Source organism: Festucalex cinctus, chromosome 15 (genome assembly GCF_051991245.1).
Source record: "Festucalex cinctus isolate MCC-2025b chromosome 15, RoL_Fcin_1.0, whole genome shotgun sequence".
Taxonomy (NCBI): Eukaryota; Metazoa; Chordata; class Actinopteri; order Syngnathiformes; family Syngnathidae; genus Festucalex; species Festucalex cinctus.
Window position 1 is genome coordinate 11,818,815 of NC_135425.1, and position 15,563 is coordinate 11,834,377.

General features: G+C 38.3%; 1 protein-coding gene across 1 annotated transcript in view; it reads right to left on the bottom strand.

The window, feature by feature from the left end:
* Positions 1 to 362: 362 nt before the first annotated feature.
* Positions 363 to 15,563, bottom strand: part of arrdc1b (arrestin domain containing 1b) — a 34,714-nt gene continuing 19,513 nt past the window's right edge. Inside the window, exons 3-8 of the mRNA XM_077497974.1 lie at positions 12,586 to 12,636; positions 9,760 to 9,914; positions 9,262 to 9,444; positions 7,779 to 7,955; positions 6,087 to 6,537; positions 363 to 3,988 (exon numbers count right to left, since the gene is read on the bottom strand). Coding sequence (XP_077354100.1) covers positions 3,924 to 3,988; positions 6,087 to 6,537; positions 7,779 to 7,955; positions 9,262 to 9,444; positions 9,760 to 9,914; positions 12,586 to 12,636 — 1,082 coding nt within the window. The 3' untranslated portion in view covers positions 363 to 3,923. The remainder of the gene's footprint in view (positions 3,989 to 6,086; positions 6,538 to 7,778; positions 7,956 to 9,261; positions 9,445 to 9,759; positions 9,915 to 12,585; positions 12,637 to 15,563) is intronic.

Genomic DNA, 15,563 nt, shown 5'->3' on the forward strand with positions numbered 1-15,563 from the left:
ATTGTATCGTTCTCATATCTCTCACACGGTGGACAAAATACTGTAACTTACACAGTGGTGGTCAAGCGGCTCAATCAACAAAGCTGTACTGATGAGCGTGATTAACTAACCCAGGTTAATTGAGTTAATGGACCTGAAGCCATCCAGACCTCAATACAATTACCAGATTTGTTATACATTGGTTTGTACCAGAGTGCACAGGAAACAAGAAAGTGACACAATCTAATTAGACTGATATTTTTTTAATTTCAATGTCTACAACCACAATATACCATCTCAGAATTCCTATAGCTAAGTGAGCAAATTAGACTTAAGTGTTTTTGGAAACACTTGAAGGCTATGAATGTGACATTGTTCACAAATGACCAAACAAGTCAGATAACTTTATTGTTCTATTGTATACACATTTGATACAGTACTGTATATTACATAAGGTGCTACTACTGCTATCTGCATACTGCACCTGTAAACCAGTTACAAGTATTTAAAAAAAAAAAAATACAAAACCAGATGCCACTTCTAAATATGTGAGAAAGGGTGAGTATAAAAACTGCACAAAAAAAGTGGTTAATCACTACTATTGTACTCTTTGGTCAAAAATGTGAGAATCAAGAATGTTGCAGGCAATGCAAAAAATCCTTTTAGCTAAATTGCTGCGTCTCTTGGCAATCTTGGGTATTGCACATATTTCCTCCAACAGCCATAAGAGTCCATTGTTTTTATACATAAACTGTTTTTGGCATAGTCCACATTAAGCAACAGAAGCTTTCTACCTTATGGCCAAGGAGTAACTTGAACTTCATTATATTTTTCAACAAGATGATGAGCAGTCCCAGAACAGTAGAAGACGTACATTCACTATGATGTCAAACAAAAGTACCATTGCTGTTTTACTTTTACAGTAAAACCACGGTTTCTGGATTTGCCAGTTTCTAATTTCAGACAGGAATTAATTATAAATAATAATACAGAATTTTCATATCAGCTGGTCTTCAGGTCTCTCCCAACATCCATGTGAAAGTTACCTAAAATCAATGTCATATACCAGAAATTAGATTGCTGCGTGTCATACTGTAAAGTATGGGAAAAAAAAAAAAAAAAAAAAAAGTTTCACGCTACAGGGCTGAAGTTCCAACAGTTTTGGTACACGCTGGACTGGTTGCACACTAATTACACAGCCCATTTAGGCTAACAACCACCAACACGGACAATTTAAAGTCTTCAATTCACCTAGCATGCATGTTTTGGTCATGTGTGGACTGTGGTGGTAGCTGGATAACCCAGAAAAAAGCCAATAAAATCACAATGGAAACATACCAACTCCAACAAAGATTCAAACCAAAAACCTCAGAACTGTGAGGCAGAAATTATAACCACTACCTCCTACGTATGTTTCTTCTTTATAGTATATCATCAGAATTCAATCCGAGTATACTAATAGGTCTTCTACCAGTAGGGTATGTAGGGACACTTCCATTGAAAGGTGGTCAGGCAGCATCATAATGAGATGACCGAGTCACTGGAACAACCTTAGATCGATCTTAGAGAGGAGCGTCTTGACTGTGAGCATCTTATGAGGGTCTGAACCAGTCACCTTATCTTTAAGGTTACGCACTGCCACCCTGCACTTCACAGACGAGCTTCAATATTTAATAGTTTAATAAAATAAGTAACTGCGTTACCCAATGTGATTTGTATGGACTGCGTGAACCAAAACAACAAACAATTTATCGGAATCAGCCATCGTTGTTGTTGTCATTCGCCTCAAACGCTTTGTGGTCGAACTGAGACAATCCGAGTGGGATAAATCCGACTTCCCACGTTCCTCGAATGCAGCATAGGCCTCGACTTCAAGTCAGTCTCATTTGTACTGAGACACACTCTAATTGGCCCTATATATTAGGGATGTAACGATACCCAAATGTCACGATACAATATTATCGCGATATGAATCTCACGATACAATAATTATCACGATATTGTGGGGAGGTTGGCGATATTTAAAAAAGGTCACAATATTGTAAAAAATGAGCTCACAATATTGTGCTTATATACATAACAGCAATGTTAAATTATTATTAGGGCTACACGATATTGTAAAAACATGCGATATGTGATATACTTGCCGAACGTAGCGATATCGATATTATTGCGATATTTAACATGTACCTAAAGAAATTATATTTTTATTATCTAATGAAAGAAAAACATTTTTCATGCGACAAAATAAGCAACCTTTATGTAATCTTAGTTAATTAATTGTAATTATGTCTTGATAATTTTCAACTATTGCGTAGCGATGCACATTTTAGTTAACATATGACTGGTCAAATTCATATAAAAAGCATAAAATTCAGTATAAAACTTATTGCATGCCTTTGCGATATGCATATTGCAAGGGCCAATATCGCGATATCGATATTTTTTCGATATATTGTGCAGCCCTAATTATTATGTTTTGTTATGTTGTTATTATTATTATGTTACGTTGTTAATGCATGCACACATTGAGTTCCTCCACATATTGACTTGCTTCACTGACATATTACGTTCCCCTTCATTTGAAAATTAGTGTAGATTTTAAACATAGAAGGGCAAAAACATCCATAGTGAAAATTAAATTGCACTAAAAAAAACTGCACAAATGAAAATCAACCTGACTTTTTTAACAGATGTGTTGCATTAAAATATCGTGAACATGATGACGACGATATTGTGGCAGTTTTAATATCACAATATCGCGATATCGCGCTTGTTACATCCCTAATATAGTGGCAGAGGTCTTTTTAAGAAATCCTAAATCATGGCAAAGAGAATTTAGAAAACTGACAGTGACACATAAATAGTACAGTTTGGAACAATTATTGCAGATGTTACAAAAAAAAAAAAGACGTGGCATGATTTAAAAAAAAAAAAAATGGTATCACGGCCCACTGATGAGAATTATCTTTATTTAACTGGAGGAGGACAAGCACATTTTTTGGATATACCAATTGCAAGCTGTTGATACATGATGTCACTACCACATATGTGCTCTTATTGGAGGCACACACCCACAGAGTTATTCTGTAGAATGAATGAATTGTGCTTGAATTAATTCCTCCAACCCGTTTAAATCACAGATTATTTGAGCATAATAAATAAAATCATTTCCTGTTCACACATGATGGCACTTTGCTTTCATTGAAATGTGAGTGCAAGTTATCTATGGCTCAAACTATGTTTGGGAAACATTTGTTTCATTTCGTACAGCTATTCAATCTGAAGTTTCATTGTTCAACCACAAGGTTTTGCGTGAGCTGTGTGTAAATTCAGGCACATCCTCACTCATAAGTACAAATGGATCAGTCTCGTACTTTGTGTGGGAATGTTCGTCCAGTACAGCCTGCTAGAGGTCAAACTACAAGTCCAGCTGATGTTGTGCTCGCTGTGATTATCTCCACAATTGAGGCTGTGAACATATTCCGAGGTCAGCATTCCCTCAGGATCCAGGACAAATTCCTTGATGAGGCGCTATGACGTGACATAAACGCAGCAAGGGAGTGAATTCCTCCCACAGTCAGTATTCGCAAAACATCACTTCAGGTTAGGTCACTTATCACTGTTCCATTTTCTCCATTGTCATGTCAGCAGGTAAGACCTTGTTTGGCTACGATGCGCCGAAGCACAGAAACATAAAATCAAATGTGTTCACATCGCTTTTCCTTTATATTAGATAAAAGTCCAATCGCTTTTCTTCAACGTTAGTTTAAGCACAGTGGTGTTGAGCTGCGGATGTTCGATCAAAATATGATTCTTATATTCACAATAAGACATGATCCCTTTTTGTCGAGGACATATTCATCTTTGGTGTTTTGAAGCCGGTCCTCTTTTCAATAGGGTATTTCCACGAGCCGTGGGCGGGGCTTCATCATCTGCTTCTTCTATTGTCCACTGTTTAAACTGAAGTTGGTGCTACTGCAGCTTTCTTCGTAAGTGGGCGGAGGCTCTGCGACACAGAGATAGAAACACGAGAGGGTGACATATTGCGTTATTTTCGTGATTCATTCAGAGAAGTTGCTTCATCGTGTACTTCTTCTATTGTCTTTTTTTTTTCTAAACTGAAGTTGGTGCTCTAGCAGCTTTTTTCACAAGTGGGTGGAGGCTCTGTGACACTGATTTAAACCAGAAAGGAAGTCAGATTGCGTTACTTTCATGAGTCACTTGGGGAACTTGGGAAAAAAAAGATTCACAATAAAAACGTACTGGGCTGAATAAGGCTGTTGAAATATTTGAAAGTACTGCTATTAACCTTTGAGCAACCAAAGGGGGGGGGGGGGGGGGGGGGAGGGTCACTGCAAATTTGGTATGGACAAAAACTTACTTGCAATCTCACACTTGAATAGCAAAGTCATTGCAACATGAAAATATGATTACTATACTAACTCATTCTATTCATGGTTTTTTTTGTGTGTGTATTTAGAAGAAATTGATTATATTTACAATTTATACTGTCAATGAATGAATTCAATCTTAGTTGAGTTAATTTATCGTCGGAATTGAAGAGCTATAGTAGATATAAAAAGTCTACACACCCCAGTCCAAATGGTAAGTTTTTGAGACATAACAAAAGAAACAAAGAAAATAAATCATTTCAAAACTTTTTCCACTACCGTGACTTATAAACTGTAAATACATATATATATATATATATATATATATATATATATACACATATACATATTATATATATATTTTATTTATTTTTTTAAGTAAAATAAAAATGACTAACAAAGGAAATGTAGTTGCACATGTGTGTACATCTTCTTATAAGTGTTAATTTTATCAAACATTTTAAAATTTAGTCTCAGTTTCAATCACACTTGAAAAAAATTGTCAACGTTTTAGTCTGGTTTTAGTTAGGACAATTATTTTACAACTGAATATTTGATGTCAGCAGATAATGTTGAACATTTCAGATCTGAAATTATTTTACAAGAAATTTTCTTTCATCTTCACACACAATTACAGTATATCAACAAGTAGATATGGCTCCATACTACGAGCTAGTTAGTTATTGTTATTATTGTAATTAGTGGTGAACTTGGAACATTATAGCCATTGGATTAATGGTACGTTATAACTATTATTTATAGTTTTGTTTTGATTTTTTAACCTTTCACTGTGAATCCACCTCCTATCTGTCCTATGTGTTGGACTCATTAGCTGCAGATTTGAAAGGTGGTGTCACATGACAGTGTCACAGTGACAGATTAGCAGAGACAGAATTTTGCAAAATCATATCATTTTTGTCTCGTATTTGTTCATGAACTAAAATTTCCATAGATTTTAGTCCAGTTTTTATTAGTGTTGTTCCGATACCATTTTTTGGCTCCCGATACCGATACCCAGCTTTGCAGTATCGGCCGATACCGATACCATACCGATACTTAAGGGTTTTTTTTCCTCAACATGAAAAAGCTGTCCTGCCATTGGTTCAGAGCATTCAAGGGCCAATAGGATATCTTAGATCGGCATGCAGTGAACATGTCTTATATGAGTGAATGTTGTGCACGAGCAAGACACAAGATGCTGCATCCAAAATCCTATATTAGTGTTGGAATTAATGGTATCGGCATGTTACTTGTGAGTAGTCACCGATACCGATACCACTGTTTTTATGCAGTATCGGCACCTCTGCCGATACCAGTATCAGTATCGGAACAACACTAGTTTTTATTGAGAAGTACATTTTTGTCTTGTCTTCATTAGTCAACTGAAATGCATACTGATTTAGTCGCAGTTATTGTTTATTAATGAAGGTTGCAGACTCGTCTAGTTATCTTCCAGTGAAAAAAATGTGTGTTGTTGCCGAAAATATTTTTGTTATATTTTCGTTAACGAAATTAACACTAGTGGTGATGTGGCTGGTTTCAGAATTAACCAGTTACATTTACTGTAACTGTAACTGTACTGTTCAAATAAAATCCTCACATAGTCCTGAAATTTTTGTCATCCCACAGGTTACTGGTCAACTGTAGGGACTATGAAAATCAATGTATTCTTTTGCCACACTGAGGAAAATCACTCTGTCACCATACGCTTACCGTGTGGATAGTCCCAACTGCTGTACTCTGGTGGCAAGATGAGCGAACAGGAAGTAGGCACAGGTGTGGGGTCTCCATCAGTGAAGAAAGGTATGGTGGCCCCGGTTGAAACACAGAACAGGGGCGAGGAAGCGTCGGGCTGTCTGCGGCCAGGAAGCAGCACTGAACTGGGCGCGTGGCTAAAAGCGCTCGGGGACATGGTGACAGGCTGACCAGAGGCATCTTGCTGAGAATGACTTTTGGTGGGGATCTCTTCGCTGGCGGTGCCGCCTGCACACAGCTCTTCATCGTCCTCAACCGGAGGGGCACTGGGTGTCACCCCTTCCGCGTTGGGTGCCACACCGCAGTGATCTGGACTCGAAGGTACAGTCCTTGCAGGAGACAAGTTCACGGCAATGTTGCCGATGTAGATGGGCAGGGTGACAACTGCATCCGGAGATTTTAGTGCTATCTGTAACCACAAATGTTTTTCCTTCAGACAAACAAATTTGTCATGAACAAAAATTGGATTTACTTTGTACGATGTGAAAATTCCTAACAACTACAATATAGTGCAGATCAGCTAAAATTGAGTTTGTTTTAATTAGTTTTCAGGGTGGTTCTGTCAGTTTTTATTAGTTTTCGTTATTTGATAAATGCTTAGTTTTAATATTAGTTTTTTTTATGTGTATTACTTGTGCACAATATTTAAAAAACATCATGGGAGCGACATCATCTGAAGGTGCTTTTCTATTGGCTGCTAATAGATGACATCACTTCTGTGTGGCACACTTTCAAACGTCCTTATTTCGGTTAATATCCAAATAAATCTACTTAAAATCACATTAAAAAATATCCCCAAAGGCTCATGCATTAAATTCATTACCAAAGACTAAAAGGAAAGACATTTTTGCTATAATTATAATTACTTCTAGTTAGTTTTGTAAACATAAAATGTAGTTTCAGTTAGTTTCCATTTTTAAAAAAGCATTTTCGTTTTTATTTAATTTCGGTAACTAAATAGTTGTTTTTAATTTTAGTTTTGTTTTTTTCGTTAGTTTTAGTTAACTAAAATAATATTGTCATTTCCTTGTTAAATAATTTTTGATAAGTCATCTACTCTGACTATATTGATATGTTTAAAGACAGCACTGGAAATATTTATCCCACACTAATTTGTCCATGTATTTATTATTATTATTATTATCAAATGGAAGCTGTAAATGGTTTAGTACTATGGATGGGTATGTATGTGTACAATTAAGAGGTTGGGAAATTTTATAATAAAGAAAAAGTGTCTGAAATTTTGCAACAACGCAAATGATTGTCACTTTTTTCCACCCGTAACGTTATAATGTATTTTCATTCTGTACGCCCCAATTAAAAAAAAAATAAAAAAAATAAAAAATAAAAAAAAGAGTGTCATAGGATCTTTAAAGTCAAACCAAAAAAACATTTTTTTGGGACAATATTATGTTCTATGCAGCCCCACTAGTCTAAATATGGTATTCTGGTTGATATTGTGTTAGTGGAATATGAGTTATGAAGCAAAAGCGGTTTTTATCCATCTCAGGGGGCGGCCAATTTGCCACTTGATTTGCTTCATTATTAATCAGACTGTCATGTTTAGACTCGTGAGGTCACATGTAAAATATTATTGTCAAATGTTAAAGGTTGACTTCCACTTGAAACCATCAAATCAGACTCGCAAACCTGAATGAAATAGTCAATATCGATGAGGCTGCAGCCTGTGAGCGCTGACTGAGGAAGAGGCGGGACAATGATCTGTTCTCTCCACTCGGCGTGTTTTCCTGCCTTCACGCCGGCTCCTTCCACCTCTGCGATGGTTCGGAGGTCAAAAATGTGCCGCTTGGGCTTGTAAGTCACTTTCTGGTAAGGAAAGAATCATAGACATGAGAACAGAAAGATGTGACAGTTACTACAAATGCTTTCATAAATCTCTCCAGCTATTGCAGCGTTGAACAAAATTATAGAAAATAAAGGACTTTATCACAATATTCTAATTTTCCGAGACAGTCCTGTACCGTGTTTACTCGACTAGTGGGCTGCACAGAACATATTAATAATTTGGTGGGTTGACTTCCACTTTAAGCATTTTCAGTAGGGATGTTTGATACCGGTTCGAGTCCAGGCTCGGACCTTCCTGGGTGGAGTTTGCATGTTCTCCCCGTGCCCGCGTGGGTCTTCTCCGGGTACTCCGGTCTCCTCCCACATTCCAAAGACATGCATGGCAGGTTAATTGGGCGCTCCGAATTGTCCCTGCGTGTGAGTGTGGATGGTTGTTCGTCTCTGTGTACTTTGCGATTGGCTGGCAACCAGTCCAGGGTGTCCCCCGCCTACTGCCCAGAGCCAGCTGAGATAGGCGCCAGCAGCCCCCGCGACCCTTGTGAGGAATAAGCGGTCAAGAAAATGGATGGATGGATGTTTGATACCACTTTTTTTCAGACCGATACCAATACCGATACTCAGACCCTCAGTACTCACCGATACCGATACCAACTGCCGATACCGGTAACGATATTTTTAAACAAATATATTTCCTTTAATTTTGACAACAACAAAAAACAGCACAGTCACTCTTCAATAGTCTTAACGCTCAAAATAAAACACAAAAATGCTCTTTTAGTTTAAGATTCGCAATTTTGAAGTATTTCCAAACCGGTAAAGTTTTGGTGAAAAACTGGCACTAGCCAGTTACAGGCAAGGAGGACTCATTTAACGTCTTCCCCCTCTGCCATCGGTCACTTGTACTCGTCTGCGTCACGAGTACTCGAGTACTTGAAAAAAGGCTGGTATCCGCCCGATACCGATACCTGGTATCGGTACTCGCCCATCCCTAATTTTCAGCAAACATTTCATAAGTACTGTATTATCAATTCCAGGCCTTATATCAAGGTATCAGTACTCACGACAGCGGTCTCTTGTCACTGTTTTACACTCAGGAAATAGAAATTAGAAGAATGTAATTCCATTAATTTCATGTAATTTTAAAGAAAATACTATGAGACGTTTATCTGTCACTGTTTTTTGGTGGCTATTTGATGTATCAAAAGTACTAGTGGTAACGGTACTTGATATCGGTCCTACTCAAGGGTTGAGACTACACTTATTGGTTACGGTTTGAATAAAAGTGGTATCAAAAATCCCTACTTTCATTCAGGGTTTCAGACTTTACCTGTATAAGACTTGCCAGGACACATCCTGTATCTTTTCCAGACTTGTTGTGGATCTCAGTGGCTAACTTGATCACCTGACCAGGAATATAACCCCTGAGGTCACTCCGAGCTTTCAGCATGAGGGTCCCAGACTTCACCAGAAGGTAGTTAAATTTCTTAGTGGTGACAGCGTAGCTCATGTGCTGCAAATATAGAGAAGCAAGTTGAATGATTGTATCAAGAAACTGACAGCATTCGTCTGTCCATCCATCCATCCATCCATCCAGTTTTCAAGGTCTTACTAAAGCCACAGTCCAATCCCAGCTAACCTAGAGGTACACCCAGGACAAGCTATCATTCATTCCCAAAGGAACATGAAAATGCCACACAAAATGGGTGGAGCCTTTTAATGTGCGTGTCTGTGTGCTGTGCTGAGATCTTCCTCAGATGTGCAATCAATCAAACAAACCTTAATCACAGCTAAAGGTTACTCTTTGATTAATAAGAAGTAGACTTACATCAATGTCCGGCACCTCATTAAGGTTGAGCAGGTTGAGAAGGTAGAAGGGCCTCTGGGCTTTGTAGTCCTTGGCAAAGCGAGGGGTGTCGATGGCAGCTTTCACACGGTAAATAATCTTTCCAAACGGTCCTTCAAAAGAAGTTGGTGCTGCAGCTGATGGAATGCCAGGGAAAAAATAAAGGAATTTTAATACGCACGGCTTTAAAAATGCACTCAGCGTGTTTTGTCTGAACTGCATTTTTCTGACTCAAGACAAGGATATTGGAGGCCACATGAGTGATAAATGTAAAATGTGGTTTTACCTTGACAAATAATTAACCTAAACAGTATTAGGGGCAGCATCCGAAATAAAAGCTGAGCTTGTTGTTGTATTGCTTCCAGCCTGTTCCTCATTGAGAAATTTCTCAAGGGAGAAGTCTGCTTTTAGAATTAGCCAGGGAAGGCAGGTGGCTGCAGTCATTGTGCAGACAGCCTGGCAGCAGAAGCAGAGCAAGCAGCAGAATAACATTCCCGAAGGAGATGCTCCACACGGATATTCATTGCATTGCAAAAATCACAGCTTGATGTTGGGTGAAATGTTTTGATAAGAAAAGGTTTTACGACTTATGTAAAACATTGTCTCACCTTTCAAATAAATCCAAAAAGTGTTCTCATAGTTACAACAAAATGTCATCTTACAAACACTAAACAGGAACACTTCTGTGTCGCTGTTTCATCTTTGGAGTTCTACTCTCCACCCATAATCTACCGTATGTCCCTGTGGAGCTAGACAACCATTGTTTCCTCTAAGCATCATTCTAATACAGTATTAAGCATGCTGGTTTTGAGTTTATCTTAGCTACCACCCTCACTAGAAAAATGACCAAGACAAAGTTACTTAATTTCTCAACATTGGACAATCAGTGTCCAACATGGAAAAAGCAGACTGCCCTGGGCAAAAATACTATTTGTCAGTATTGTAAAATACAATCAAATAAAAATACAAAATACATACGGTAGATAAAATTAAAATGTCATGAATTTATCATTTGTAAATAAATATATACGTATTGTACATACATGTACACACTTGTGGGATAAAACTAAAGAAATACACTTATTTAGAACAGTTTTAACAAGATACAGTTGACCCTCCAAAGTCCTTCTGAGTTTAAGTTCAAAAAGTTCACTATAATGTTTAAGATTATCAAACAGGTGTAAATATGTGACAAATATAACCAAATAAAGATTACATTCAGTTTTTAAATGGTGGTTTTATTTATTATGGAAACCACATTCAAAGTTAGCTGTCCCTGTGTGAAAAAAATTTATTTGATCAATAAAAACTGAATAACTGGCTGGGCCATCCATTGAAGCAACAAAGTACTGTACTGTATTGTTTTTTTTTTTTGTTACAGCTACATTAGAACCCCCCCCACCCCCCACCCCTTAAGACCATTAAAATGCATCTACTTGGGTTATCGTTTTTTTGATAGTTAGCACTGTAAATGTTACCAAACACATGACAAGTTTTATACACTACATATCACATTAAGAAGATATATAAAAATAATATTAAAAAAAAAAACTTAAGTTACAGTACTGCTAAGCAACCACCTCATACAGTTATGGATGGCGTCAGGTGGAATCCTCATACATGTACTGTCATGACTAGGGTCATGCAGGAGTAGTGTTTGGGTCTTGACTCATGACTGGGTCATGCCAGGGTTATGTTTGGGTCATGACCAGGAGGTCAAGTGTCTGTTTTGTACTGATGTAACCATCATCTAGTTTCAACTGGTTTTAGGCTATGTGATGCTATGTGATGTCAGGAATCTTTAATCTCTTTACTGGGTCAACAGCCAACCAGATGATTCCATGCCAGTACTGTTACCCACAAATCTAGCCACAACCAATGAGATCGATTCACTGTCTATTTAAGCCAAACTGAGAAGTGTGTGTTTGTCCGATTATTACCTCTGTTCATCTGTGCATCTCCACAGCCCAAAGGGGGCTTGCCGTCTTGTGATTCTCGATGCATTCTCATTGTTTCTTGTCTAGTCAAGTTTGTTCTACACCTCTTGATGTTATGTGAATAAAGAGTTAAAATCTTATTTGTGTCTGCGATTTTGGGATCCAACCTCAGAACGTAACATCTTCAAGGAATTGATAAAGATAAACAAATCCTCCATCCTCCATCCTTTTGACTTTGAGTGAGAGGGTGCACTGCACTGTACCCTTTTTAGGGATTAAAACGACAACATCAGTGTTTCACTTTCAAGGTTCCACCTTTTGTCTCAGTGCTAATCTACCAAATATTATTCGCTCATAAAGGGACAGAGCTTGTGGGCATTGTTTTTTCCACCTTGACACTTCCTACAACTCACCACCTGGCTCTCCTGATGCAAAGTCTGTCAGTCAGAGCGAATGAGAGGGGGCGAGGAAAAGCAAGGGGGCATGACGACCAATTAATCCCCGACTGCACAACAGGAGAGGGACTAAAAATAAACCGAGCCCCTTGTGCCTCAGCCCACGCTAAGTGTGTGTGTGTGATAGCAAACTTCACTCTTAATAAGTATGTTGTGTTGATCTCGAGGTTACTTTCACAGTCACGCCTTTAGAAGACGTATGTTAAGGGCAATGCAAAGATAAAACGCACACATTTCCTAACCAGGAATCACCTCACGACTTAAACCCACCAATCACAGATCTGCTTTGTGCCATATTGCACTATGTTATCAGTTCTCCTGGGTTTCTAATAAAAGCCCACACAACAATTTAAGAAACACAAGGTGTGCCCCGAACAGCAATGAAGTTAAACAGATCATTGAAAGAAAGTTCACACCTGGGATAAGAAACTGGAAAGGGAAATTGTGTTCGCCTGCTGCCAGAGTTCCTGTGAAAACAAAACAAAACGATTTATCACTTACAGCACAGAGCAAACACCAGTGAAATAAATAACATACACGGAAAAAGAAAAAACAATCATTTGCTGGTGCAGAGATAAGCACAAGTGTTAGTCCCTTTGTACCTACATGCAAACATTGGATGTCCCGATGGTGCCACGCCTATTTTCCCAGTAGGGTTGAGTTTCACTGATAAAGGTTATGTTGTTCAGAAGACAGCTGAACTGATATGTTGTTTGAAGTGACCCGCTCTCAATTGAAACTAGCCAACAAGGGTGATTAATAGCCCGGTGAGTCACGGCAAAGTTAATCAATGATTAAAAAAAAAAAATAGAAGAAAAGAAAAGCAAAACAGCTATCGACCCAGCATTCCTCTGCACCAGTACAACTTTGGGTCAGCATCCTTTTAACCACCTGCCCTTATAGATGATAAAATAATGATCTCTTAGTTTGGGTTAATGATGCCAAAACTACAAGACGATGCATCATTCCTGTCTGTTTGTATCGATTAACTCGGCTTACACATGCACGTGTGTTTTGTGTACAGCATTCTCTCATAATGTCATGATCCTTATTTGTTGAGCGTCAGATTTAGTTATGCTTCATTTTATGTCTTGTTTTCTTGTGGATCATGTCTTTCTCGTTATGGTTTTGTGTCCACCTGTTTGTCAGCTCCTGTGTCCACCAATCAGCTTCTTGTGGATCATGTCTTTCTCGTTATGGTTTTGTGTCCACCTGTTTGTCAGCCCCTGTGTCCACCAATCAGCTCCCTCAGCCACTCGTGTTGTGTCCAGGTGTTTCTAATTGGCTCGTTGCTTTGCTTGTATTTAGTTCCTGGTTTTTGTGCAGTTCTTGTTGGATCATTTCGTTTGCTGTCACCACTTATACTGGTAATCCTGTCTATTAAACATTGTCTGCGCAAACCTGTCTTCTCGGACGTCTTTCTGCATTTGGGTCCACAACCTCTACCACGATCCTGACACATAAGCTCGGAATTAATTCAAAATGACCGATGTCATTATTTTATGGGCTCAGGTTTTGTGTTCAGCAAGTTTAGAAAGCTTTTGGTTGATACGAACTTTAGGAAAATTGGACTGAGAAGTTATGGATGTTTAGTGGCCATATAACAATTTTTTTTTATTTTATTTTTTTTAAACCTCTGTGCAGTGATAATTAAGTAATACATGACTCGTTGGGCCATTTTCAACAGAAAGAAGATATTTTCTCTATAAAAAAGAGAAAATGTCATTATTTTTCATGATCAATTAATACTTTTAAAAATGTATTATGCCACTTGCTGTCGACTGAAGATGACATCACCTGTGCTAAGGAAACAAATAATGACCAACCCAGAAAACAGGTGAGCCGTGATTGGTTGTTACCCATTTCCTCAGCACAGATGGTGATGTCATCAAAATAATTAAAGGATCTTTGTGCAGTTTGGCATTTTTTTTATTTATTTTTTTATTTGTTTTTTTTTTTTTTACTCGCGACTGCCACCTCTGGCCCAAAGCGTAACTGCAGCCTCTGTCAGGCTCATTCATGATGCGCGTGCAAATACGTGCATGATCTTAAAACAACGCAGTTGACAAAGACATGACTTCAAATGAGGTAAGAAAGACTCCGCCCCTCCCCAAAGAAACTGTGGAGTGAGCAGGGTCCGCACACTCTACTATAAAGTAAAGATAAAAGCTGCAATCACAGTAAAACAGCCAGGGCTCTTCATACTCATTTGGGCATTGGTGGAGCATGTATGATATTAAAGCTTTAACATTACCTTCTTAAACGGTACAATGCACCTTTAAGTTTATCAAATTAATGCTAGACAAAGTATTAACTTTTTACTGGTGAATGAGTCAAATATCCCGGATGCCCTTTTTGGGCTGAAAATGCGCGTGAGTTATGCAAACTGAGGTGCCACAAAAAGGACCAAAAAAAAGGCAAAAGACATCGCCATTTTGATTGAATTCTGATTCATCAACATATGCACAGTGGTATGAAGAAAATGGTCCAGTACGCACATGTGACTCCAGCTGTGATTTTGTGTATGCGCTCAACATGTGCGTAGGATACAAAAATTCCCACGCATTTATTAGTGACTGAGGCCCGTTGAGTTTAAACAAGAAGCTAAGAGCGTGCACAGCATGCTAACGGAGTTGGCCACAGTTGCATTTTTAACGGAATTAGCAAGAGCAGCTGCAGAAGTTTGACTTTCATGTTCCCACCACAACGCAAACACCTTGAGCCAATGACATAATTTATTGTGGTAGAGCGATGACAACTCATTTAAGTCAAAGCGTAATACATCTTTCCTCACGACTTGCCACTTTCTCTAATTGGTCTTTGTTTGAGCTGGGGGAGAGAGGTCATTTGCATCATGTTTACGATTATAGCCCACACATCTGGATGACACGAAGATGGAAAATGAAGCAAAAAGAAATATCGGTGATTTGTTTGTTTTTAAACCTGCATTTTCGTACTTTCTGCAGGTTTGCTTTTTCTCATGTGCCTCATCGTGTGTGAACGTGTTTTCTTGTGGACAGACAGCGATGTGTGAACATAAACACATAACTGGCCTTTTTCCCTTCATCTCGCTGTTCTATAGTGTAGCCAATGATCAAGATGAGTAATATCGATGGCATGAAGTTAAAGTTGATCAATATGAAGATTGTTTTCTGTCCACTAGCTAACAGGTTAAAACATCATGGCTTCCAAAAACAAAAAATAAAAATAAAGAGATCCAAATCTCAATGATATCAATTTATGTACCGTATAGGACAGTGGTGTCCAAACTATGGCCCCGGGGCCATTTGTGGCCCTCAATCCATTTTTAAGCGGCCTGCAGCATCGACTAAGAATCTGCTACGAATAAATTTGTTTGGATATACTGTAAAGCTTTTCTAAATATGCAAATAAA